Below are 26,309 nucleotides of genomic sequence, written 5' to 3' on the forward strand. Positions count from 1 at the left end.
TTTGTCTCCACAATACGGCCGGTCATCCTGCCGAGGCGGAACCTATTTTGCGTCCGCGACGGGAGCAGGCCACCATTTATCATACGCTACACTTCCTACGTCTTCCTCCACCACAAAAGCCCCGGGACCGACACTTTTGCGGCGCTAGAGATGGGACTGTCTACTTGACTCAACCGTTCAAACTGCCGTAGATGTCGAGAAGCTGCTCAAACACGTAGCTGGGCAGTTTGACGCCGTTTTCTGTCACGAGGTTGGAGATGAGATCGGGGGGCTGTCGCATCAAGTAGTCAGCTTAAAGTTACTTCGTGACTTGACAGGGAGACATGGGAGTTACTCACAGTGTAGTCTACCGCATCTTCAGGCTGCACGCTCACGCCTTCAGTCCGGAAATCCAAGACCTTTTGCTGGAATCCCAGATCCCTTTGGTCGAGAGGGAACTTGCGCACAAATTTGTGCGACTCAGCAGCAACGTAGAAAGGCAAGCCAGCCTCCTTGGCCAGCTTGGCGATCTGGTAGGTACCCATTCGCGAGATGATGCCGCCGTTCTGTGTGACGGCCTCGGCGCCGACGAAGACCATGTGAACCTGTCGCAGCAGACCCAACACGTGCGCAACGGCCGGCTCGGCAATCTCAGCAACGGGAATACCCTTGTCGCGCAGTTCCTTCACTACACGGTCCGACTCGGCGATGCGGTGCTCGTCTCGGACGTAGACAACCTTGAACCTTACTCCACCGCCGTTGGCACCACCGCCGAACTGATCCGCCGCCTTGAAGAGGAGGTTTGACACCGCGCGGGAAGCACCGTGGGTGAGTACAACCTTTCCGTCACGGACGAAGCGCCATCCGGCGTCGGCGATGCGGTCACGGGCGGCGATAGCGCGTGATGCGAAGAGGCGACCGTTACGAAGCAGATGGGTGCGGACTGCCTCGAAGGACTGGTGGGGGGAGTTGTCGTCCGAGCCAGAGTCCTGCTGCTTAAGAGATGAGACGAGATATTGAAGGAAGAGGTCGGTGCCGGCCTGGAGAGGAACGGGGTTGTTGACGGAGGCATGGAGGGTGTTGGAGTGGCGTTTGACCAGGTCCAGGGTTTCGTAGACTGTCGTCGTGCCAGAGGCGTTGAGGAGGGTAATGAGGGCCTCAATGGCGGCGACGGGTTTCGTCAAATCGGCATCTTGGAGGAGGGAGTGATATGTTGCGACGATGCTAAGAAGTGTTAGCGGAAGACTTCGGGCAGATGAAGTATGGTGGGGCAGTCGCACTCGAAGCCATCGTCGGATTTCTTGTTGCGGACAGGGAGGTCGGATTGGGGCTTATCGCCAGCTGCTGTTAATCCTCATCATTAGCTTCCTCGTATTTTTTGAGGGGGCGAAATCGACGGGGAAGAAACCGTACGCGCGACGTCGCCGGTGGCCATGGTGACTGTGGGGGAAGAAAGATTCACTGCGGAAGCTGGGCGAGACGCTGCGCAGTATGTGGCTGCTACTAGGGTTCCTAAAAGGGTCTCCAAGTAGATCGTATGGAAACCGCGGTTCTCGGTATGGTAGTGGGGGATGAGGGCGCGGCGAGAGTCAAGTCGTGCTTATCGCGATGTTGAAGCTCTAGGAAATTTTGGGAGGCCAGTGACTCAATTCACATGGACTGGATGGAGCTTGCCGTGCGTGTGGGATGGCATTGATGGCTCTGGATTTTGGCGGGGTAAATTTGCGACCTCACCACTGGGTGTGCAGTTTAAGCAGGGCGGGGCCCCTGCCCCCCCCCCCCCCCCCCCCCCCCTACTCTACCTACGATCGATATGGGGCTACTTGACATCATTACCAGGATTACACCACGCAAGCAGGTATCTGTCTATCTGGTGTCCAACTTCAAGCTTGCTCATTCCCAGGGTCCTCCCAACCACAAAACAGTGGTCTCAACGCCCTGTATCATCACCCAAGCATACATACCACTACCGGCAGCGGGGTCCCCTCCACCCCCGAAACACTGACACCACCAAACCCAGCTAATCAAGCTCCCGTCCTTGTAAGCCTTCATCTCCCCCCTGAAATGAGCAAGCAATTCACTCAATTACCCTTCGCAATGAAGCTTTCACCTCTTCCCAACCGACAAACCCGTCACGTTCGGCACCTGTCTACCTCTCCTCGTCCTCATACCTGTCCTTGAACGAACATCTCGAAGCTATGGAATCTACCGACCCCGCAACCGGCGCACCCCTCCCTGCCGATGCCATCCAGCGCATTCTCTTCCTCGCCTCCGGCGCACACGTTTATAATATCCCGCCCCTGGCCTCAAACAAGGGCTACACGGCCGCCGGCTGGACCGAACGCCAGATCTTCACCGCGCGCCTGCGTGTTATCGAAACAGCGTGGGAGACCAACGCTCCGCCCGTCCCTACACCCGTCGGCTCTGGCAGCGCCGTTATCCCCGTTGCCCCGGGCGCGCCGGCCGGCATTGCGACCAAGGAGAACCACATCAAGGTCGACATTGTCCTCGAGGACCCTTCGAACGGCCAGCTCTTCGCTGCCGCCCCGTACACCTCCATCTCCGTCGTCGAGCCCGTTCTTGACTCCTCCCGCTTCTTCGCCGTGAGGGTGCAGGACGGCCAGGGCCGCAAGGCGGTGCTGGGTATCGGTTTCGAGGAGCGGAGCGAGGCCTTTGATTTCGGAGTTGCGCTGCAGGAGGCTCAGAAGAGCTTGGGCCAGTTGGATGCGAGCCAAGCGAAGAAGGCGGCGGAGAACAGCAAGCGCGCCGAGGAGGAGAAGGCGAAGGACTACAGCTTGAAGGAGGGCGAGACCATCACCATCAACTTTGGGGGGTCAAAGATTGGCCGCCGGTCGAGGCCCTCGGACGCCTCGCAGACGACGCCGCCTTCGGGAGCGGCACTACAGGCCTTCTCGCTACCGCCGCCCCCCGGCGCCTCCAAGAGCACCGGTAACGGCGGCTTCCTGCCCCCGCCGCCGAGCGCTGCGAGTGCCCGCGACCAGAAGCGCGAGAAGAGAAGATCTGTGCAGGATTTGGGTTTTGACGATGGGCAGAATGGAGAATTTGCTTGAGGTAACACTGAGATGGGGCACAAATAGAGACCAAAAAAAAGGGGGGGGGGGGGGGAGTCGGCAGAGGGAATGGGACCGTAAAACAGTGATGAGCAGATTCTTGATTATTTGAGCAAGAGATTCCCTACGCCGTTTGCATAGCTATTATACACGCGCCGTTAATGGCTTGATTTCAGAAAGAAACAACGTCTCCAGCGTTCGCAGTTAATACTCCCCAATTCTTTTGCACCCGTGTAGGCCGCTGACTGCTCTCGTTCATGTTAGAGAGTGTGATTTCACATGTCCTGCAGCCCCGGCCAGAGGCATCGCAAAGGCGGAAGACTCATTCTTCTTCTTCTTTTTCTATTCTGCCCTTCGGTGTCGTCCATTCCACCTGCTTCTTCGTCGCTCACACAATCTGGCATTTTTCGGCTGTCCAAGCAGAATTCCAGGCCGTAATTTCCTAGGATGTCGACCGGCGCCTCGCACATTTCAATATCTACCCAGGACTCTGGAACAAGCGGATTCTCCATTACGTATGGCTCCGGACTAGGACAAGGCGGCATCATCTGCAGAGGGTTATACACGGGGTAATATCCCACAGGAAAAAGGACCGGCGAGGACACATCCCACGGCGTCGAGAGGACGGAAGCGAGGCTCGAGGGCGACGAGATGTAGCCGGTGACGGCCGAGTCCACCGGCCACCAGCAGTGACTGCGCTCGTAGGTTTCGTTCTGTACTCGCATCCATCGCTCTCTGATACTGAGTTCGCTGCCGATGTCGCACAGCCGCAGGGTAATCGCCTTTTCCTGTGCGGTGGCCTCTGTGATTTTGCTCTTGAGCAAGTAGGCCTTCTTTCGGGCCTTGCGTCGCTCCTCGGATGATAGGCTGTGGTCGATCTTCTCTTGAAATATGGATAGCCTTCTCATCAGCTCGATTGTCCGCTCTCCTTGGCCCCTGAGGGAGGCCGTCAGATAGGCTTTTTCGTTGTACAGCTGCTCGAACGAACCAGGCGACGTGAAAACTGACCACGCTGGCTTCACCCTGGTATCTAGCGAGATGTTTCCAACGGGAGTTGTGCGGCCTCTCTTTGGTATTGAACGGGAATCAGACACCTGGTGGTTGGGGAACATTGTGACCGAGTCTTTGCGATGTGGTAGACGGTTACTCTGGATTTCTGCTGGTTCCTTGGAGGATGTGGTGATTGCACCCTTGACGTTGAGATGAGGTGTGGAAATTGTATTAGTTGGTTGATCCATAATGAGAGCTCCGGTTATGCGGCAGCTGCTGTAGGTAGTGTTCGATCAGGTTCAGAGAAACGAAGTCAGATATAGGAGTTCGTTCCCTCGGCCCCGATTGCTACTCTGTACGAGTTGGTCGATGGAACAAAGACAAATACTTCTTGCAAAAGGTTCCTGTGTAACGACTTTGCGAAGCCACTGTGTAAGCAGTCGAAGAGCCCGCTATTTGGTAAACTGAATGAAGTGAGAGCTGGCTTTTGCGCAAGGGCGAAATGGCCTTTGAGGAGCAAACAAACTGGCTCAGCCTCTGACGCTCCACTGCGACCAGTGCCTCGTAGAATACGAAGTGCCGCATTGAACAAGCGAATCCTGCCAAACATCTGGTTCGAAGGCTCTGTTTCTCGGTCTACTTGTGCCGACCTGCCTTACCTCTGGATTCGTGCCCCGGGTGGATTTGAATAGTGTGTGTTAGGTTTGTCAGTTGCTTGGAAATTAACTAAAAATTCCGCAGAAAACGTATTGAATATGAACAACAGTCATACGCAGGTGAATAACGGTGTAACGAATTGCAGAGTCACATCTTCGGACATGCGTAGTTTGCCTTCAGCTTCGGTGTGGTCACAGCATGGACCTAGGACCTTTATGATAAAAGATCCGGCTGGATGTGTTCGAATTAGGGGCAAACTGATGGGCAAAATGTCCTGCTTCTTTAAAAGACGATCAGCAAGGTACAGGCGAGTCTTTGACCCTCATCGCAGGTGGCTTCAGATGTTGAAGCCGTCGTGTCTAGGCGGATCGCAAAACCGCCAGAGACCGGCTGCTTCGGCAGCCTTCCTGATTGTCGAGACCTCGCCATCGGACACGGCTCGGTTGATTTCACTGTATCGGAGTTCTTCTCCTTGTGATTCGGCGCCACCTTTAGTACGTCTTTTAGATTTGCCAACATGAGCGTCTGGGTGGTACTGCTCCATGATGTTGACAAAGCAATCACGGGAGACCTCCTTAGCCAAGAACTCCATGATCCGCCGCCCCTCTTCTTCTTTTCCCGGCATAACCAAGTGGCGCACAAGGAGACCCTTTTTGGCGATGCCGTCACCGGTGAAGCACAAATCGCCCACCTGCTCATGCATCGCCTTGATGCTCTCGCGCGCCGTGGCCGCGTAGTCGTCTGCTTTCAGCAGCTGCTTTGATGTGCTTGGTTCCCAGACTTTGAAGTCAGGGAGATAGATATCAACCAGGCCGTCAAGGAGCTCCAATGACTCCAGGGAATCGAAGCTGGACGTGTTGTAGATGATGGGTATCTTCAGACCTAGCTCCTTCGCGTGGAGGATGCTCAGAACCACTTGCGGAACGACATGTTCAGGAGTTATGAGATTGATGTTGTGAACGCGACCGACCTGTTGCAATTTGAGATACCATTCGCCCAGCTCCTCCGGCGTCAGGTCCTGACCGTTACGCTGATGGGCAATGTCATGGTTCTGGCAGAAGACACAGCGCAGGTTACAGCCCGAAAAGAACACGGCACCGCTTCCATTATGCCCCTGAACACACGGTTCTATTATGGGGTGATTAGTGTGTTTGCCCTTGCACGAGAGGGGAGGACACGTGGGCACGGTTTCAGACCTTCACCAAAATGCGGCGCAATCACGTTGACCTTGGTGTTGTCGCCGATCAGACACATTCCCGTAGTTTCGAAGCGATTGACACCGCATAGACGCGGACACAGATTGCATTTGGACAGGTGGGCATAAGCCTTGGATCGTTTCTTGGATTCATCAATGGACGATAATGTCATGTACCGCGGGATGTAATCCTCGAGGAGAAACGGTGGTGCGAGATGGAGGGAGCGGCGGGGTGCTGCTATGCTCCTTAGAGCGAAGTTGTTCCTTTTATAGAAAGCCCTCACAAGCACGTTCATTGCGAATGAATATCACAAGAAGTTGACTTGAAGATGGCAAGCAATCTTGCGTCACAGTTGAAGTTGGAGGTAGTGGTTGGATTACTTAAGAAGCCTTGCCATTGGCTGAAATGCCGTAAAGTGGGTCTATACGGCCATACGACGAAGCTCACGTACTTCCCCCTCGTTCTCAACTTCGGACTCATCCATGAAACCATTAAGAGATGATGAATACTTATTCTATGGCGAGGTGAACGAGATATCTCCATTACATGCATTAGCAGTCCTAATCACTACTTTCAATCACCACAAGCAAACAATCTATATGAGATTTTGATTGAGCACAGTAGCGGTCATGCGGAACATCACAAGGCATATCTGTGTTATTGAGCATTATTATTATGACAAGTCGCCCAATAACGAAGTAAAAACAACCGTTGTAGTTTCTCAAACTCCTTACTCATCATTTTGTACCGGCCCGTGATCAATTGGCCAATCTGGCTTGCCCATGGGGCATTCTTCCAGGCGAAGCGCAGCTTCTTTTATAATATCAGCGGCCTGGCATCATTGTCAGCAGCTTTCATAAGATTCAAAAAAGATAAGAAGCATCGGCTTACCTTCTCTGCTACGGCGTACACGGCCGCCTGAATATGACCACCAGGAATTATAGGCATGATACCCGCGTCTACAACCCGCAGATTGCAAGTACCGTAAACCTTCAACTTGGAATCAACAACCCCTCCAAGATGCTTCGGCATCATGCTTGTAGTGCCGCTAGGGTGAAACTCCGTCCCAACAAGAGGCTTCAGAGCCGCCATCAAATGCCTTGGGTCTGACGAGTTGAATCTCGCGTCAGTAACGGGACGGAGCGACTTCATCGCCTTCGTGCTCATTAGATTTTGCGCCAGCTGCAGGCCAAGCCTGATAATTTTGCAATCCATGGGGTCGGCGCAATATCTTGGGTCGACTGTAGGTGCGTCGAAGACGGAGGATGAGGAAGGCCGAACGATGCCGCGCGAAAGGGGCTTTTGGTTTGCAATTGATATTTGACCCCACGACGCTGCAAGGAGCTCGTAAGCCCCGACATCTTCGCGTTCTAGCTGGGTTAGAAGAAGGGCCTTCTGCCTCTTGAAGCCGGAGACCACGGTAGGGGGAGTATCGAGCGGCAGAAAGTCGAAGGACTGGTTTCTGGCGTGCTCTATGAGAGTCCTCCATTCGCCAGCGTGGTATTTGAGGGCTGGGAAGGCCACAGTATTGATTAAGGGTGTCGTTAAAGGACCTGAGATCCTCAGCACTTATTTTTCAAACAATAATTAGGGGACAAGGCTCACCGGTCTTGTTGGCCAAGAAGGTTTTCAAAGCCTCTTCGAGAGCGTCGCCATTAAGGTCGTGTGAAGTGAATACAGATGAATTAGAATCTCAACAAGGGTCAGTCGAGGACAAAAGTGAGGTGAGTAGGGCTTTGAGCTCACAACTAAAGGGAAATTGGGCCATAGGATGATCCTGAAAGTTGTTTCCAACCCCTGGCAGGTCAATCTGCACTGAGATATTCAAGGCATCCAAGGCCTCTCGAGGGCCTATACCCGAGAGCTGCAAAAGAGTGGGTGATTGAATGGCGCCAGCGGCAAGAATAACTTCCCTGTTGGCAATTACGGTTCTGTTGACACCCAACGGGCCAGATGATAACTGTAAAGGTTAGCAACCACTCTCACCGCATGCCCGCCATGGGCAAACCGAGAGGCCCACCTCAACACCGAGGATACGACGGACCCTACGACGGGGTGGCGAGCCAGGTAATCCTAGAACCAGACGTTTAACTGTTTGTCCTGTAACAACATGGAGATTTGAGCGGGAAATCGCGGTATCGAAGTAAGCGGTTCTTGCGTCGGACCGCGTCTGGTTTGAGGGGGACATGCTCGACGCGACAACCATCGCACCAGTAGGGTCCCCTGAGTTGACGTCGGGGGAGATGGCAACGCCGATCTCAGAAAGTCCTCGGAGGACATTGCCTGCAAGCTTTTAGGCGTTTGTCATACAAACTGACTGACAATACTTACTCGATGTGCTGTAGAAATGCCGGGGGTACGCAACTTTGACGGCCCCGTCCGTTCCGTGGAGGGTCATGTCGGGATTTATGTTGAACTCATCCCGGTGTCTCTGGTCGACGTTGATGGTGTACCTTTCGACCTATCAAGTAGGTAAACATTATGGCTGTGTAACAGTATGAGTGATTCGCATACCTTCTTGAAGTAAGGCAGGAGATTGCTCCATCCCCAGCCCGGATTGCCCAGCTTCTCCCAGGCATCAAAGTCTGCAGCTGAACCTCTGGTCCAACACATTCCATTCACAACAGAGCCACCACCGATAACTTTTCCTTGATTTATGTTGCGTGGTTTTCCGTCAAGGAACGTCTGGGGTGCAGTGAGGACATTGTGGCCGTAGCCAGACGAAGGCACTCGACCAATATAGCCTGGAATGATTACACGATTTTCTCGACGGTCCCTTTTTAAAGTCAGCTGAGCTGTTCAATCAGTTATCAAGCCAGCTTGATGCGATTAACTCACAATTTCCCCGCTTCGATCACCAGGACAGTCGCTAGAAGTGATTAGAACAGTCCCGTTCAGGTCAAAAGAATGACAAACCGTTAGAATTCTCGCTCAAGCGGTTGGCTAACACTAATCCAGATATGCCTCCGCCAACGACGACATAGTCATATTCGAGGAGTAGATATTTTTCAATCGTCTCATCCGTGATATGGAGGGCGTCCGACGTAGAGAAGAACGCTAGGACGGCAACAACATAAACTAAAGTGATTAATGATAACATGTCGCTAGTCACCAATGTCAGTACCAAAAGACTCGAAAAGAAAAAATCCCCATAAAGAAGACCAAAAGAAGACCCTAACTACTCCTGTTGATGTTTGAGGTGCATGGAGAAACATATGAATGAGTGAGGTAGGGGCCCTTATGTAAAAGATTGCCCGCTCGGGATGAAGAGGAAGGAACAGGCAGGCCGCACCTGCTCGCCAGGACATGCCCGTCGTGACGAGATTCACTTCTGAGCTTTATGGAATTATAATCCAAGCGTGACTTGTTCTTTTCTCTTTGCCCGACCGATTCTTCCCATCAGCTTTCCCCACAGTAATTTCTGGATCCTCTTACGGTAAGACATGATACAACTTCGAAAGTAGAGGACTGCTGCAGTGATCATCAGGCCCATAACACGACTTCGTACCATCCATAGTCATATATGCTTGGAAACACGCTAAGTCGATGTTTCTTCCGTTTCGCAACACCTTCTTGGTCTAGTCAATTCCAATATACCAGCAGTTTGACTCAGTGTGTTCCGCTTGCTTATTTATGACTATGCCCCTCTGTAATAGATTGTTGACTCACTTCACCCACCGCCGGTTAGGTACGTACTTCCACGACAGCAGTTGTGAGGGTATCAGCGAGGTTGTTGATCCGGCCGTTCATGCTATGTTCAGCTCAGGACTTTCACGCATCAGTGCCTCCAACAGACCTCCAAGGTCATGCATTGGCTGAAGCAGGCCCTAGGGCGGCGTCTGCTACAGCTTCACATAAGTTTGAGGTGTCGTTTGCCTCGGAGCTAGCTGCACGAGCCTGTCATCTGTTTGAAAAAATGTTAGACGGACGTCAGTAGAATGCTTGAAAACAATCACAACACCAAGTGAGAGGGCAGATCACTCGTAAACGCTGGCTTCAAATCCAACCCCCAAGGGGCGAAATATCTGACACTAATAAGCACTATAATACAATTCCGCTAGAATTCATCAACCCCATGTCACATTCATGCGTTGTTCTCAACCCACTCTTCCACCCTCTCAATCAACTCGGCCTTCCTGCCCGCCGTGTTAAGTCCCCTCGCCGCTAGGATATCTTTCAGATCTGCGACCAGCATCTTACTCAAACCGCCTCCATCAACGGCAGCCTTAAGTTGCGTCGTATTCAGTCCGGAACCAGATACCTTTGAGCTCTTTGGCGCCGCCTTGACTCTCTTTGACGGTCTTTCATCCTCGACATCCTCCACATCCCGTTTTATGGCTTGCTTAGCCAGCGCGGTCTTGGCCTCAACTTGTAGCGTTTCAGCCCAATCATCCAGGTAACCACCCGCACGCTTGCTAATTGCCTTGTACTTGGGTTCTGTAGCATCCTCCGCCTTCTCTGGGTATTCCTCCTCAAGAGCAAGGACCTGGAGGATCTTGTAATGCCACTGCAATGAGGGATTAGGGTATTTCTTTGGATTGAACATGGCCTTCGGTAGCTGAAGCTGCTGGACGATGACTCGCATACGATCGGTGAGCTCATTCGTGCTTCTGACGAGGTCGGCGGGTGGCTCGGGCCCCTCACGGAGATCGTCGGCGAAAGGCAGCGGCGTGAGCCAAAGGCCAGCAGGCAAGTAGGGTGTGCCAGATTCGTCGTCGGACTTCTCATGAGACGGAATGATGGCCACAAGGATTGGGTTGGCGTTGGAACGGGTTACGGCCCAGGCGACACCAATCTTGTTGTCTTTGAGGAGCTTCTGCCAGAGGGCAGTAAACACACGTGTTGAGCCCACATAGTCTTCTTCGGAGGGGAAGATGAATGTTGACTTCTTCACGTTGGCCCAAAATGGGAGCATAGAGCGGGGCTTGAAACCAACGATCCGAATGATTGGGGAGCCAAAGTCTTTGAGGGACTTCTGCTCCTCAGGTGTGAAGTGTACATATTCGCCGCCAAATTTGTAGGCCTTCTTGAATTCTGGCTTCTCGACAGTGCGGGCACTATCCTCCGCGATTCGGGTGGTTTCGCCGACTGCGAGCTGAGGCTTTTCACCGTCGAGCCAAATGTATGATGTCCTCGCAGGGACTTGACGATGGAGGATGTTGTAACCCTTTACGGATATCCTCAGTCCCGGAGCGATTTCGAAGGGAAGATTTGAGAATAGGGAGCGCTTGGGCGTCTCTTTGGAACTGATATTCGAGACAAGGGAGCTGAGAAGGGTGAGACCGTCACCTGATTTGGAGCTGCGTACTTCAGAGAGATTGGCCTCGGCGGATTGATCTCGGTAAATGATGTCCTGAGAAAATTAGTGACGGGCTTGTCCAGAGAAGTTGGGTTACCCACGTCATAGAACTTGCCAAGGTCAAACTTCTTGTCATCCCTGGCAATAGGAAAAAGTTCAATCTGAACTCCCAAGTCGTAAAGGTCCTTTGCCCTTACAGCAGCAGCAGATTTGGCTGCCTTATCTGTTGAGTGAGGGTCATCATTGTCTGTAATGATGAACAGTCGTCTGCTGCCGAAGTTGGCTGCTTTTGTGGTGAAGATCTGGTTTGCGCAGAAGAACACGTTCGCCATCTGAAGGCCGTCTTTTGCCGGCACCAACACCCCGTCGTCGTCTTCGCCTTCTTCTCCATCTACGCCAACTAGCGTTTTCAATGCCTTAACATCCTCTGCTGCGGGAATGTCTAGGTCCGTGAATAGATAGCAGTGAGGGTATCCCAAGCCACTTCTTCCACTTTCTTCCTGAAACTTGGATTTCTCTGTGCCGAAGAAGAGAATTCCCATCATATCCTTGGGATTAGAGATGATGCGCTGTTGCATCAGGTGATAAGCACATTTCAAGGCAGCCTGAACGGCACTGTCCTTATCTGCCTTCTTTGAGCTTGATGCTGGAGGGGGTTGCAGCATCGATGAGCTCACATCAATTGCTACGATGATAGCGTCCTTTTGCGACTTGTAGTCCTGAGGACTGTCAGTTGTAAGTCACAAAGGCCATTGACTTTGAGCACATGATGCTTACGGTCTCATCCAGTTCCTCCTCCGCATCATCTTCTTCTTCCCTCTTGAAGTCTTCACGATCAGCCATCTTGAAATGTCGAGAATTTGAGTCGATTTCAACAAACTTGACTGTGGCGGGAGATGGCTATTTGACCTCACAGTTGTCGTCTCCAGGCAGGTCTCCAGGCAGCAGACGCGACAGGGGTAGCTCTAACCGCGAAGCTCTCATCGCGCAAACACGTGATTCCATTTTCGATTACGCAGTGTTTGATTGGTCGAACCCCCAAAATGATAGAGAAGTACCTAGGCAGCAGCCATTTCACTGCCACAAAAGCTTGGATTGAAGTAGCTGTATATCATCTCGGTGTTACAGGGGTCCTGCTCGGTTTTCGGTGGGCTCACACCCAAATCGGAATTTCCTTCGTCATCGACACAGAAAACCCACTTGGTCTCGTTTAGCATATCCCACGCATCGCAAGGGTCCATTGCCACAGCTATGTTTTGTTAGACCACGTCGACGATCTTCAACAATTGAAGCACGTTTACTTATAACCCTTCCTACAATTCACTCCATTTCTGTAGCCATTATAGAGAAATGGCACTCAAATACTCAACGGGACAGCTCTCAAAGAGCTTGTCCAAGGCGACGTCCTCGGCCCGCCATGGTGCCTCTCCTCTGGCACTCGCTCTACCGAAGCTACCGACGCCTCAATTGAGGTCTATGGCGACTGTTCCACCTGTCACCCAGAACTCCGTCGGATCCAAGGGCCCTACAGCAATGGTATTCCTCAATATGGGCGGGCCTTCAACAACTGATGAAGTGGGCGATTTTCTGAGCCGACTATTTGTGTGTCTCCTTTCGGCCCCTGAATAGTCTGAACGAATTCTAACAATTCGCAGGCAGATGGTGACTTGATTCCCCTTGGACGTTACCAGAACTACCTTGGCCCTTTTATTTCGAAACGACGAACCCCCAAGATCCAGAAGCAATATGCAGAAATCGGTGGCGGCTCGCCCATTCGCAAGTGGTCTGAGTACCAGAATGCCGAAATGTGCAAAATTCTTGACGAGATCTCCCCCGAGACGGCGCCGCACAAGCCTTATGTCGCATTCCGATATGCGGATCCCTTGACCGAGGAGATGTACAACAAGCTGCTGGAGGATGGATTCGGAAACGGAAAGGGCGGAAGAGCTGTTGCATTCACTCAATATCCCCAATACTCGTGCTCGACCACGGGAAGCAGTATCAATGAACTGTGGAAGTGGCGACAACGTCTTGAGGGCAAGGCGGCAAAGGATGCCACGCCAGGTGACGGCACTATTTCTTGGAGTGTGATTGATCGATGGCCAGTTCACCCTGGTCTAGTCGAGGCCTTTGCACAGAACATCGAGGCCAAGCTTCTGGAGTACCCCGAGGAGAGACGGAAGGATGTTGTTCTTCTTTTCTCCGCTCACAGCTTGCCTATGTCAGTGGTGAACAGAGGCGATCCTTACCCTGCCGAAGTTGCCGCCACTGTCTACGCCGTCATGCAGCGCCTCAAGTTCTCCAACCCTTACCGCCTATGCTGGCAATCTCAGGTTGGCCCTTCTGCGTGGCTCGGCCCCCAAACCTCTGACTCTGTCGAAAACTACATCCACAAGGGTCAGAAGGACCTGGTCCTCATCCCTATCGCATTCACTTCAGACCACATTGAGACTTTGTACGAGCTGGATTTGGAAGTTATCGGAGACTCTGGACACCCTGACACGGTTAAGCGTGTCGAGAGTTTGAACGGAAGCCCAGTGTTCATTAAGGCCCTGGCCGATATTGCCAAAGCCCATCTCAACAGTGGAATTGCTTGCTCACCACAGATGGAGCTTCGGTGCCCCGGCTGCAAGAGTGAGCGTTGTGCCGAGTCAAAGAAGTTTTTTGCGGGTCAACAAACGAAGCTCTTTGGAGCTCAAGAGAAGATTCTGGCGCATTAAAAGGAGTAAGATCGCTTCAAGGGAGGTTAACTGTAATTATGTACTATTAGATGAACCGGGGATCTATTAGGGTCAAAAACGCAAGGCTGGCAATGGCGCGAATTAAAATCAAGTTCAACTCTCACGATCGTCTGGCACCTGCTCGTCCATTTTGAATTCTCAACGTTGTTACGTTACACTGCTAGAATTTTGTGCCTACATTTGCCTTATCTCATCATCGTTCTGTGTCAGAATTGGATTACTGGGGCAGTCGGGTGCATGTTGATGACGCCACCAGATTTCCTTGACGCCACTAACAGTTCCTTGCCTGCTTGCTCCACCAAACCACCCGGGCCATGAGTTGATCAACATCATTCAAATAAACCCACAACTCTGCATCTCACAATCGGTCAAGGAATATTATGTTTAGCACAAGAACATTCGCCAACACTTTACCCAGGGCTCATAATATTACTTTCCGACGAACCATGAGCTCCCAAGATAAGATCCATTTTGGACCGTTTGAGGTCACGGGGCAGGTCAGATAAACTTCATCCTACAAACCATGGCAGCGGAATCACAATAGGCGATTGCTGAGTAGTTTTCGCGCAATTTGACATGGGGAATTGAATTCAATATGAAGCTTGAAACTGCTAGTAGCAGGGTCATGGCTGTATCTCGATAACTCTTGAAATATTCCAGGCTAACATGATGCAGGTCTTCTACAAAACAGCCCACTCATTCGCCTTGGTCAACCTGAAGCCCCTCCTTCCAGGCCACGTCCTCGTATGTCCTCTAAAGCCTCACAAGCGTCTAACCGATCTCCCGTCCGCCGAAGTGACGGATCTTTTCACTACGACGCAGCTCATTCAAAAGATGCTGGCGCGTCGCTATTTCACATCGTCATCCGACGCACCGGCGGTTCCGGAGGCGGGCTCTTTCAACATCGCAGTCCAGGACGGCGCGGATGCGGGGCAGACTGTCCCACATGTTCATGTGCACATCATTCCGCGTATTGCTGGTGAGACGGGTAAGGATGGGCCCGGCCCCCGTGATGAGATTTACCAGCAGATGGCCAGTGAGGAGGGCAACGTCGGGGGCGCGCTTTGGGATGCCGCCCTAGGGAAGAGGCCTGAGGCTGGCGGGAATTTTGCGTCAATTGAGGATGCGATGAGACACGCGAGAAGTATGGAGGATATGGTTGAGGAGGCAAAGGGGTATCGAGCTCTGCTAAAGGAAATGGGAGTGTCTGTCGACAATTAGGTGGTAATTAGACTGAGTGATGTGTTATATTCACGTTTAAGGGCATTGTAAATACGAGATATGATCGATGAGTTTATCACTTTGGACTACAGGAGGCAAGGAACAGCCCGTGCTTCAAAGACTACTTGTTGTTAACTCTACGACTACGAATCTAAGCGGAACGACCCTGAAAGCCAGGTAATTTTTGCCCTCTTTAATGAAGGAGTATTACTGATGTGGAAGCATAGATGCGTTATCTAACACCCATCACACGGAGTGAGCCAACACTATTGCTCCGAGGCGACAAACAGTGCGCATTGTCAGTGTGCTGGTTACTAGCACAGTCCGGCCCCACACAAGTCTTTAACGCGTCCAAGGTCGCGTCGTGTCGCGTCTCCTAAATTAATTGTCACTATAGCCATCCCACCTTCAACTTTTGTGACAGTGTTAGATCTTGGAAAGCCTCGACAATCTTCCAGGCTGCCCGAACTTTCAAATTGCCGCCCAAGATGCCGAGTGCATCTTCGCCGATCACCTTTCCTGCCAGTTCGTCACCCCCCGCAGGGAAACGCGCGAGGCCCGCCGCGGGCGACCCTACACGATCCAAGCCAAAAGTCAAGAGTGGATTCCTCCTTGATGATGATTCCGACGACGACGACAATGAGGCTCAGCAACCTCCCTTGAAGAAGCACATAGTCGACTTCGGCGCCCGTTTACACCGCCCAGTACCCGCCGCCATTATCCCTAACGAAGAACCTCTCGAGCAGACATCATCGGCACATGCCAAACAGGACGATTACGCCCCAATCGATCTGACGCGAGACGTGCCGAACGAATCATCTCGTGGTCTTGCATCAGCTCTTCTCAGCTCGACACCTTCAATTTTCAAGAGCACCCGAACGTACAAGCTGACCACCTGCACCGGTGCGTCAACCACCATCAAACAACGAAAGCCAACAACGAATACCTCCTACGAGAGCATCATTGCCGCGAGATCCAAGACAAAGGATGGAAGAGCAAAGCGCGCATACTATGGTATCGATATAAACGAGCTGATCGACAAGGCGAAGTCGGAGTCTGCGGAAAGCCGTCAGCCACAGAGAAAGGAGAATGATGTGCCAGTTCGGTCAGTCGAGGAGCCAGTAGGCGGCAAGCGACAAAAGAAGACACTGTTGTGGACGGAGAAGTACAGGGCGAAGAACTTCCTGGACCTTTGCGGAGATGACGGGACGAACCGTTTGGTTCTTCGATGGCTGAAGCGCTGGGACCCAATTGTCTTCCCTGGTGTTGCCAAAAAGGCCCCGATCGTGCGGCGTCCAGGAGTGAAACAGACCCAAGAGGAGGAAAAACCACACAAGAAGATTCTGATGTTGACTGGACCCCCTGGACTTGGAAAGACGACACTGGCACATGTTTGCGCGAGACAAGCAGGATACGACGTTATGGAGATCAACGCCAGTGACGATCGGAGTCGAGACGTCGTCAAGAACCGGATACGAACATCACTAGGTACCGAGAGTGTTAAAACTGTCGAGAATAAGAAAACAAAAGATGGAGAGCAACAACAAAAAGTCGCCCGACCAGCTTGCGTAGTTGTCGATGAGGTGGATGGTGTGGTTAGTGGATCTGGCGCTTCAGGGGAAGGTGGTTTCGTCAAGGCTCTGATCGATCTAGTCCTGTTGGATCAGAAGAATAGTTCAGGCGCTTCTAACAACTCTAACCGAAAGAACAAGAAGGGGGATGACTTTCGCCTGATGAGACCGCTCATCCTTATCTGCAATGACGTCTATGCCCCCTCGTTGAGGCCCCTACGTCAGTCGGGCATGGCTGACATCATTCACGTGGGAAAGCCAACTATCGACGCTGTCGTTACGAGATTGAAAACGGTTTTTGACAAGGAGGGAATCCCGTGTGAGAAGGATGCCGCTCGCAAGATCTGTGAGGCCGCATGGGGTATGACGAGCGGCATTGATGCTAAGCGAGGCGCTGAGAGTGGAGCTGAAGGTGACCTCAGAGGAGTGATGGTTGTCGGTGAATGGGTCGCAGGGCGCTTCAGAGCGGCGGCGGACTTCAACGATCGTTTAACGAGACAATGGCTTGACAAACACGTGCTGCACGACCTCAGCAATGGTGCTGGTGGAGCGAGGGGTCTTGGAAGAGGGAGTGCCAAAGATATCGTCACGCGCGTCTTCCAGGAAGGCGGTGGCTTTCCAAAGCAAGCTCTTGACACAACCCAGCATTTGAAGCACCAACATGAACAACCAAAGGCTCAGCTAGGCTTCGCCGAATACCACAAGAAGAACGCCATGGAGCGTTTGCGACATTTGATCGACACAAGCGGAGAAGTAGACAAAATCATGACCGACATTTTCCTCGAGTACCCGAACCGAGAATTCAACGACGACTCATTCTTATCTAAGCCCAACGAAGCCTATGACTGGATGCATTTCCTAGATACTTGTTCATCACGAACCTTCCTAAGCCAGGATTGGGAGCTAGCCCCTTATCTCAGCCAGCCTATCCTAGCATGTCACGACCTGTTCGCTTCGCCCAAAAGATATCAGATCAACATGGGCTACGACAAGAAATGGGGTGCGGACGGGGAGGATGAAAACGGGGCTCCTGTGCCGTTCTCTGGTCCTCGGGCTGACTTTGCTGCTCATGAAGCGTTGAAGCAGAACAAGAGTATGCTTCAAGCTATTCAAGCGCAACTTAATCCGACTCTTGGAAGATCGTTCCGAAGCGCGGAAGACATTGCAACGGATTTCTTGCCATACCTCGTTCGCATGGTATCTCCAGACGTGAAGCCCGTTGTTATCGGCGGCAGTGGCGTGAGCACGGCTAGTGTGCGGAAGGACACGGAGAAGGTGATGGTCAAGCGGGCGGCAGAAATCATGGCAGAGGTTGGTATCGTTCTGCACAAGGGCAAGATTGAAACCGATTCGTTAGTGAATAGGGGGCCTCAATGGGTGTACCGCATGGAGCCGTAAGTAGCCATCACCCTTGGACGTGATCTTTGCTAATATCCAGCAGTGACCTCGACGAACTCGCAATATACGAGACAGCGGGCAGCCTGTTACTCTCCAGTTCGGCACCTACACGTTACGCGGTACGCCAGGTTCTTGACCAGGAGCTGCAAAAGACCATTGCCCTCCGCGAGAGCGCGGCACGACAGGCAAGGTTTAAGGCCGGTAATCCGATGGGACACGAGGAAGCCGCGGTTCACGAGGATAAAGAAAATGTTATCAAGGAACAGGAAAAACTGCTTGAAGTCAGCGTTAAGAAGGACTTTTTCGGGCGTATCATACCGACGCGGCTACTTGGAGAAGTGGATCCCAACGGAGGGGCTAAGAGAAAGAAACAACAAGAGGTGAAGAAGGACGAGAATAAGGTTTGGGTTACGTACCATGAAGGACTGAATAATGCTGTCAGGAAACCGATCACATTGGGGGAGTTTATGAAGGGTCTTTAGGCGTTTCGCGGACTGGATGAGATATGAACACAGCATAATTTTCGTTTCCTCATTAAAGTCACGTAAGATGCAGGCAATCTTTATGCCTAACAAGTCTTTTTTATTGGTGAGAAAATGCCATGGCCGCTTGTTGACTCGATACTCTATCTATTGTACTAATACTTCCTCCCCCCCCCCCCCCTTTTTGAATGGAGTCGTCATCTCCTTAGCAGCTTCTAGCATAGCAGCCACCGTCAGGCAAGTTGCCGCCACTACAGACAAGTCAGTACAATTTTTTTTTCAAATAACGGAACTTTACATAAGCGAGGTAGTTGACGTACGGGCAGAAGCAGCCAATAGGGCAAGCAGTGACACCGTTCTTGCAGTGCTTAAGGTTGCTAGAGGCGCACTAGGCCGGAGTCAGGCCCTGGCGCTTAAGCAGAGAGCTGACGGCGCGGACCCCGGGCTCAGCGACGGCAGCACTGTGAACGGCGGCGACAGAGGCCAGGAGAGCGATGACGGTGGAGAACTGCATTTTGAGGGATGGATTTGGTAGTTTTGACAAAGTCAAGATAAGATGAGTAGGAGGTCTAGGTTGGTATAAGTCTGGAGATCTGTGAGTGAATAGAGGTCATGTTTGTGAGAAAAGCAGAGGTTTTTATAATACTGAATCTCTCTGAGCGGACTTCATGGTCCTCCGCAAAGTAGCTGGATGTCTTATCATGCATGCAGTTGATGCCAAGATCAACAACCCCGATCGCTCGGTTGAAGCTTCGTGAAGTCCGTCCGTACAAGGTCATCATACGTAAAAGGCATACGGAGTGCCTCGCTTCCCCACTAGGGGAACAATATAAGTGAAGGAGGTTTCGCGAATCCGAGAGCCTCCATCGCAAACTTTAACGCTTCGCCTGGTGCCAGTTTTCGAGTCATGGCATACTATGGTAGGGCTGGAGACGCCGAAGCGGGTATCCTGAGGGGAAAAGCGTGGAGAAGGTATGAGATGAACTGGGGCAGATCTCTAGTTGCCAGAATTTCCGAAACTCCGTCCGGTAAGGATCGACCGCTGGAAATGAGCCTGCGGAGTTGGGAACCGAGAGAGCAGTCAGCCATAGTCTGCATTGTGTTGTTCTTGCAGCAAGCTTTAGAGTGATTTGTTATAGCTAGTTACGACGTACGATGCCGCAGCACTGAAAAGTCTATGACAAAAGCTTCTAGCATAATGTATTATTGTACATAGTATGCATTCTTGCCGTAGTGTAGTGACGCAGTAAACCTCCGATTCTAAAGGTACGGATAGCTCGGTAAAGACACGAACAACCATACCTTGTGGCTGATCTTTCCCCAGTAAAATCATCTATAGCGGTTTCTAAAGAGCCGTAATTTAAAACTTATTGCCGTTTATGTCCCTAAGCTGTCAGTTTTAGAAATGTCGGCCGGCGATTAAGGTTTACTGTCTATTACGACTGACTCTTTCGCTCATTACGTACACGAGAGACCCATACGCTCGGGGCATCATGGACTCCTTACGTCGCATTCACATTCGAAGCTGTAACGTCTCCTTCAATGCCGCCAACAAACGTGAGTGGATGTTTGGGTTACGTGAAGCTAGGCTTGAGAAGCGATTCGGTCGAATGCGGAGTTAGAGTGCGTATAAAAAGGGCCGCGGAGCATGTTACGTTGGTCGTTTCGACGATTGCAACATCAGGCGTGATCAACTGAATTCATGGTTATACTAAAGCTAATTGTAGTAGGTGAAGAATGGCTGTCTTGAAGACTAGATGGCTTTTGTTTGTTATCTCCCTGAATCCACAGCAGCCCAAAGACTACCTTACTGTAGGTAGTTTGACATTGCGTAAATTGTCAAGTCCAAACACTTGGTGGACTCACCTTGTTCTCAATTTCTTTTTTTGTTTTGCGACTTTGCGAACCTCGGGAATTTGGTGGCATAGGATTACCCCATGCCATTCCTGGTCATCTGTCGACGATATGAGAGCTATATAAGGTACATAAGGGCTGCAGTATCCCACAAGGGATCAAGAGGTCAGGGATGAATGCAGTCTTTTTAGGGTACCTACCTGACCTCTTCATTCTGTGCCATAGCCTCCAACTTTCATCCGGAATGCGCGGGCAGCGAATAGTAATCGGATACGAGTTGCTTGAAGCAGATTTGCCTGCAGGGCGCCTAGATGGGCACCAACAGCAACCTGCCGAACTATTAGGATAGACTAGAAGCACGGAAGCCGCGTTCACCGTAATCGTACCCGCTCGATTCTAAACCAGTTGAATCCCCTTCTGGGTCCAGTGCCCCATCACGATTAATATTTGCGACAATACGGGAATATGACGACATGGGCGTGCTAAAGGGGATCAATTGGAATACCCGAGGTATAATGAAATATTTGGGTGACTTAGGTATAAAAGATTTAGCAGAAGCAACGAATTGAAGCTATAGTAAGCTTGCTTGCGTTTTGTAGATTGGATCCCGACAAGGTTGTCAATAGGTATTTTGACGATAACCTCAATGCTCACCGAACACACCGAGCGAGGCGTGTTTGCGTAAGCCTTCTGAAACGCACACCGCAGACGTAAAAGTATGTGATTTTCCACGCACGTCCCCTCTTACTAGGGAAAAGCAAGTCACTTTTTTATAGCTTTTCTAGTCCGATTGCTTTGTACCTACCTAGTTCGTCACATTATACTAAACTCTAATGGTTAGTAAATTCAACTTGGAAAGCAGATATTCTCCGCATTGCGATTGACCACTGACAAATATCATGCATTGCTGTATGCCAGAAGGACCGCATAAATCAAAAGTTGACTTCCTAATCACGTAACACCCGCTTTTGAAGTCAGAATTCTACTACCACCACTAAGGATTTCATAACTGGTCAGCTGTTGGTGGACAGATCTCATCGCCACTCGAACCTGTATGAAATAATTGCTGAAGTTCTCACTATCTTTAGCTCCGTTTATTCATGTATGCTTCTACATAGTCTCATTACTGTGATGCTATCCTCAAATCTACGGTAATCTCTTCCCATCCCTAAAAGAAGGACATCGTTGAGCATTCTGAATGCATGGTGTACATGCAATGACACGGCATGTAACAAACAGATGCTATGCAATTTTCTAATGACAGTAAATTTCTGTAGCTGCGTATAATTCGAATTAATGGTTTTCTTTGTGCGCTAAGGAGAAGAAATCAAGATTCTTTGAGCAATTCATGTCATATACTCCTCACCCGTTCCTGCGGCAGACGGTAGATCACTACTATACCACAAATAAGGTCGGCTGTTAACACCATGACTTAGCGAATAGTTCTATAGATAAGCAGACTGAAGAAGGGTGGATATTTTCATCGTTCATGTGACAAGGACGGACTTTAACAGAGTGTTGTTCCTGTAACCAAAGCCTTTCTCTAACTTTTCTGGGGAGACGGACCTCTGCTTTCAGATGTAAACAAATGATAGGCATACATACAGCTGGTTTAAGGCATGTCAATTCTGCACTGTATCTAGCTAAGACTGTTGTATAATTTACGGACAATGATACGCGCTAACTTTAGCCTTTTGAACGGACTCGTGGTCGACATAAGCCAGGAAATACAACGGAATAGGCACATGGTAACGATGCCGAACCCTATCTTGCGAGAGAGAGAGGTGCTTCCATAGAAGACTATGATGATCCGGACGGAACCAGAATATCAGTCGTATAACATTAGATCCAGAATAAAAGCGCTAAGTGACTAAAGCAATGAGATGATGACCAAAGTAACAGTAAAGGCAGTGAGCTCTTGGCAGTTGAATGTGATGCCGCCTGGCAAGCGGATGGTATCCTGAGCGCCACCCCTGGCTGGACGTACAGAGGGCTAGTCCCAGTGCAGAAAGCAAGTACCCTCAAAAGCAAGGGCTTTCATAAGTTCTATCGGTGTAGCTAGCTTTCGCTTGTGGTGTCAGCATTGACTCTTGGATGAGAGTGGTGGCCTTGAAAAGATCTATGAAGAATAACTGGAGGTGCAGCACATGCGGGGATGAAGAATGGAAAGAAAAGGGGTAGGTTGGTGTCGTTGTCGTGGTGGTGGTGGCGGCGGTGGTGACGAATAGCAAGCCGTTAGGATCTGGGGGAAAGGGGTGAGAACCAGAATAGTTGCTTAGTTAGGAAAATGAGCTGATGCCAATGCTCATCAAATGTATATGCATTCTAGGGTGATTAGATCACCTCTAATGGATAGAGGTATGAGGTTTGCTCGGGGTATTGCTTGCCGAGAGGATCGATCCGCCCCAACCGTGGGTAGCCGTAACCACATACCACACGCTGTATGGTCGTGTGCGTTTATAAATACTTAAGCCCTTACCTCCTACTATTAAATTTTGCAGTCGTAGTTGCCCCTATAAGTTGAAAAAGACAACAGTTCAGCATCCCCTTCTTATACTTTGCAAATATGGCCCTTCAGCCTTTGGTTACCAATGTTCGCTTTGAGCACCACCATGACGGACGTGGCCTGGAAACCGCCACACCACGTATTTCGTGGTCTTTCAGCTCAGAAAACGGTTGTCAGAACAACTGGCGGCAACATTATTACGAGATAGAGGTACACAACCTGGCTCATGCTCTGAATGAGACCTACACAGTCAACAGTTGCAACTCTCTGCTGGTACTTTGGCCGAGCAAGCCCCTCGGCTCCCGAGAACATGCAAGAGCTCGAGTCCGTGTTTATGGTTCTCCAAGTCATTCGAGTCACTTGGAAGGCCCAAGTTCTGATTTGGACTGGTCTGAGTGGTCAGAGTGGGCGACTGTCGAGGTTGCTCTGCTATCGAGAGGCGATTGGGCAGCAAAACTTATATCTGCTCCGTCCGCTATAACGACAGTGAACGATGATGGGTCACTGAAGCCAGTGAGATTTCGAAAAGCTTTTGAGTTCCCGGGACAGAAAGTTCTACGAGCTCGGCTTTACATTACTGCGCACGGAGTCTACCAAGCCTACATCAACGGGAAGCCTGTTGGCGACCAATTCATGGCACCAGGCTGGACTAGCTACAATCATCGTCTCCAGTACCAAGTGTATTCAGTGTCGGACCACTTACTGATTGGCGGAATGAATGTAATAGTTGTCGAACTGGGAGCCGGATGGTACGCCTCAGCCCTAGGCTGGGCTGGCGGCCGCCGCTGTCGATTTGGCTCGACACTTGGTCTTATGGGACAGCTCGAAGTGGATGTTGAAGGAAGCACTCAACGATTTTTCTTGACAACTGATTCATCTTGGTCTTGTTCAAGCAGTGCAATTATTCAAAGCGAGATCTACAACGGCGAAACATTCGATGCTCGCTTGGCCTCAGCAGTGGAAGACACACGAGTCAATGCCGAGATACAACCTTTTCCCTCAGCGAGACTGGTTTCTCCAGAAGCACCTCCAGTAAGGGTAACAGCAGAAATTAGCCCGGTCAATATTTTCAACTCACCTGCCGGCAAAACGATTATTGATTTTGGTCAAAACCTGGTTGGCAAACTGCGAGTCAACTTTCTACGCAAACAAGCCGGGCATGTTGTTCGGTTTCGTCATGCTGAGGTGATGGAGAACGGTGAATTGGGAACCCGTCCTCTTCGATTCGCCAAAACGTCTGACACTGTCATCTCAGATGGCAACACCATCTCGGGCTGGACCCCACTTTTCACCTTTCATGGTTTTCGCTACGCACAAGTGGACGGATGGTCTCCAGAAGACGCTTCGAACCCCTTAACTTTGAAATCCGTCACTGCATTGGTGATGCACACTGATATGAGACGCACAGGGTGGTTTGAGAGCTCCCACAAGTTCATCAATCAGCTCCATGAAAATACTGTCTGGAGCATGCGAGGTAACTTTCTATCCATTCCAACTGATTGTCCACAGCGAGATGAACGACTAGGCTGGACAGGCGACATTCAAGTGTTCTCACCCTCAGCAAACTTTCTCTACGACACTAGTAGCATGCTAAGTGGATGGCTGGAAGATGTTGCAGTAGAGCAGCTTCAAGACGGTAATGGAATTCCTCCTTTTGTTGTCCCGAACGTTATAGGTCGTGACGACGAAGGCAAACAAGACGAATGGTGGCCACGAGTTGCTAATGCTGTTTGGGACGATGTGGTCATCATTTTGCCTTGGGAGCTTTATCGATCGTTTGGAGATCTCAGAATTCTAAGCAAACAATTTGAAAGCATGGTGGTATGGCTAGAGGACGGTGTCGAACGAGGAACCGACTTTCTTTGGGCTGAGGACAAGTGGCAATTGGGAGATTGGCTAGACCCTCTCGCACCTCCAAACGAACCTGGGAATGGCCGAACTGACGGAGTGCTTGTTGCTGACGTCTATCTGGTTCGTATCACTCAAATCATGGCCCGGGTGGCGGGTGTTATCGGGCGAGAAGCAGAGTCAATTCGCTACAGTGAACAGTATGTCAGGCTCAAGACCGCCTTCCAAAGAAAGTATATCACAACAGGAGGGCGAATCTCTTCAGACTCTCAAACTGCCTTGGCTCTTGCGTTTGTACACGAGCTCTTTGGGTCTCCGGAACAATGGACAGCAGCGGCAGACTGGCTGATTCGCGCCGTTCGCCAAGCTCAGTTTCGTGTCTCGACCGGCTTCGCTGGCACTCCAATCATACTTCACGCTCTCACTAGGATTGGACGGCCGCAGTATGCCTATCGTATGTTGCTTGAAAAGAACTGTCCAAGTTGGATGTTCCCTGTTCTTATGGGCGCCACAACTATTTGGGAACGTTGGGACAGCATGCTCCCCGACGGCTCCATCAACCCAGGGGATATGACCAGTTTCAATCATTACGCCCTTGGCTCTGTGGTTAACTGGCTTCATGAAACCGTTGGAGGAATCAGTCCCATAGAACCAGGTTGGAGGAAGATTATGGTTCGCCCTATTCCGGGTGCAGATTTGACTCATGCAACAGTCAGATACACCAGTCCATACGGAGAGATCAGGTGTTCATGGAAGCTGGAAGGGTTGCGTTTTTCTCTCCAGCTTATTGTTCCTCCTAACACCCTGGCCATGGTTTATCTCCCAAGTTCTCAGCGTCAGAGTGTGTCTGGGGATGACAAGGAGGGCTTATCGGTCGGTTCTGGACAACACACTTTCACTTGTGACCTGGTGGAGTTTGACACTTGGCCATTAAGCGCGATGCAACCAATATTTTGGCCCCAGAAACCCGCTGAAGCGGTTTAAACCAGCGTAATACCAATAACATGTCAATTGGAACGATGTCGAGAATTATTAGATACCTTGTCTCTTAAGAGTCTCTGCTTAGAAGCGTGAGGCGCTACTACAGGAATATACTGCCCGGACTGAAGCGCTGTACTCAAAATGTGAAAAAAACAGTTCTCAATTGTATATTATATAGAAGCATTTGCAGTCCTCGAGTCCTCATTGAGACTGTATTGACATTCTCGGGCTTGCCTCATCACGCCAGCTATCTGCGATTGTATTGATCGATTCACATCAAGTCATCCACTCAGCCAGAGACGGTACCAGGACGAAAAAGACAAAAAAATAAATGAGAATCAAATCATGTGAGACGTAGATAGGTGTCATAATTGACATCGCTTGCTTGAATAGGCTAATCTAACTCTTGAGGCGTCGCTGGACGGTACCACGAATTCGTAAAACATGTGGTACAATCCAGGAAGCTAGGGCTGCGGTCAGAGCGCAGAAAGATCGGAGTTCGAATGAGACTAGTA

The 26,309-nt window shown here is 50.8% G+C and overlaps 11 protein-coding genes across 11 annotated transcripts; 5 read left to right on the plus strand and 6 right to left on the minus strand.

The window, feature by feature from the left end:
- Window positions 1-169: 169 nt before the first annotated feature.
- CTRU02_202377 (translation initiation factor eif-2b alpha) lies at window positions 170-1,414 on the minus strand (the record flags this gene model as incomplete). Its single annotated transcript, XM_070204030.1, has 3 exons — window positions 170-271; window positions 339-1,217; window positions 1,349-1,414. 3 exons carry the CDS (start codon window positions 1,412-1,414, stop codon window positions 170-172), a joined length of 1,047 nt encoding a protein of 348 aa, XP_070062612.1.
- Window positions 1,415-2,177: 763 nt separating this feature from the next.
- CTRU02_202378 (uncharacterized protein) lies at window positions 2,178-3,050 on the plus strand (the record flags this gene model as incomplete). The annotated part of the gene is made up of 1 exon (XM_036719787.1): window positions 2,178-3,050. The coding sequence occupies one exon, from the start codon at window positions 2,178-2,180 to the stop codon at window positions 3,048-3,050; it is 873 nt and encodes a 290-aa protein (XP_036588489.1).
- A 275-nt stretch (window positions 3,051-3,325) lies between these two features.
- CTRU02_202379 (uncharacterized protein) lies at window positions 3,326-4,288 on the minus strand (the record flags this gene model as incomplete). Its single annotated transcript, XM_036719788.1, has 1 exon — window positions 3,326-4,288. One exon carries the CDS (start codon window positions 4,286-4,288, stop codon window positions 3,326-3,328), a length of 963 nt encoding a protein of 320 aa, XP_036588490.1.
- A 746-nt stretch (window positions 4,289-5,034) lies between these two features.
- On the minus strand, window positions 5,035-6,188 carry CTRU02_202380 (radical SAM superfamily protein; the record flags this gene model as incomplete). The annotated part of the gene is made up of 2 exons (XM_070204031.1): window positions 5,035-5,825; window positions 5,894-6,188. 2 exons carry the CDS (start codon window positions 6,186-6,188, stop codon window positions 5,035-5,037), a joined length of 1,086 nt encoding a protein of 361 aa, XP_070062613.1.
- Window positions 6,189-6,623: 435 nt separating this feature from the next.
- Window positions 6,624-8,993, minus strand: CTRU02_202381 (GMC oxidoreductase; the record flags this gene model as incomplete). The annotated part of the gene is made up of 9 exons (XM_070204032.1): window positions 6,624-6,725; window positions 6,785-7,446; window positions 7,499-7,585; window positions 7,640-7,853; window positions 7,902-8,176; window positions 8,225-8,354; window positions 8,408-8,669; window positions 8,732-8,762; window positions 8,810-8,993. The coding sequence occupies 9 exons, from the start codon at window positions 8,991-8,993 to the stop codon at window positions 6,624-6,626; spliced, it is 1,947 nt and encodes a 648-aa protein (XP_070062614.1).
- Window positions 8,994-9,977: 984 nt separating this feature from the next.
- Window positions 9,978-12,035, minus strand: CTRU02_202382 (ku70 protein; the record flags this gene model as incomplete). Its single annotated transcript, XM_036719790.1, has 3 exons — window positions 9,978-11,246; window positions 11,294-11,911; window positions 11,970-12,035. The coding sequence occupies 3 exons, from the start codon at window positions 12,033-12,035 to the stop codon at window positions 9,978-9,980; spliced, it is 1,953 nt and encodes a 650-aa protein (XP_036588492.1).
- A 507-nt stretch (window positions 12,036-12,542) lies between these two features.
- On the plus strand, window positions 12,543-13,912 carry CTRU02_202383 (ferrochelatase precursor; the record flags this gene model as incomplete). Its single annotated transcript, XM_036719791.1, has 2 exons — window positions 12,543-12,794; window positions 12,848-13,912. The coding sequence occupies 2 exons, from the start codon at window positions 12,543-12,545 to the stop codon at window positions 13,910-13,912; spliced, it is 1,317 nt and encodes a 438-aa protein (XP_036588493.1).
- A 687-nt stretch (window positions 13,913-14,599) lies between these two features.
- CTRU02_202384 (HIT domain-containing protein) lies at window positions 14,600-15,154 on the plus strand (the record flags this gene model as incomplete). The annotated part of the gene is made up of 1 exon (XM_070204033.1): window positions 14,600-15,154. The coding sequence occupies one exon, from the start codon at window positions 14,600-14,602 to the stop codon at window positions 15,152-15,154; it is 555 nt and encodes a 184-aa protein (XP_070062615.1).
- Window positions 15,155-15,642: 488 nt separating this feature from the next.
- Window positions 15,643-18,605, plus strand: CTRU02_202385 (Chromosome transmission fidelity protein 18; the record flags this gene model as incomplete). Its single annotated transcript, XM_036719792.2, has 2 exons — window positions 15,643-18,119; window positions 18,167-18,605. The coding sequence occupies 2 exons, from the start codon at window positions 15,643-15,645 to the stop codon at window positions 18,603-18,605; spliced, it is 2,916 nt and encodes a 971-aa protein (XP_036588494.2).
- A 205-nt stretch (window positions 18,606-18,810) lies between these two features.
- On the minus strand, window positions 18,811-19,119 carry CTRU02_202386 (uncharacterized protein; the record flags this gene model as incomplete). The annotated part of the gene is made up of 3 exons (XM_036719793.1): window positions 18,811-18,856; window positions 18,926-18,993; window positions 19,045-19,119. 3 exons carry the CDS (start codon window positions 19,117-19,119, stop codon window positions 18,811-18,813), a joined length of 189 nt encoding a protein of 62 aa, XP_036588495.1.
- Window positions 19,120-23,025: 3,906 nt separating this feature from the next.
- CTRU02_202387 (uncharacterized protein) lies at window positions 23,026-25,797 on the plus strand (the record flags this gene model as incomplete). Its single annotated transcript, XM_036719794.1, has 1 exon — window positions 23,026-25,797. One exon carries the CDS (start codon window positions 23,026-23,028, stop codon window positions 25,795-25,797), a length of 2,772 nt encoding a protein of 923 aa, XP_036588496.1.
- Window positions 25,798-26,309: the final 512 nt, after the last annotated feature.

This window comes from Colletotrichum truncatum (genome assembly GCF_014235925.2).
Source record: "Colletotrichum truncatum strain CMES1059 chromosome Unknown Contig_0001, whole genome shotgun sequence".
NCBI classification, from domain to species: domain Eukaryota; kingdom Fungi; phylum Ascomycota; class Sordariomycetes; order Glomerellales; family Glomerellaceae; genus Colletotrichum; species Colletotrichum truncatum.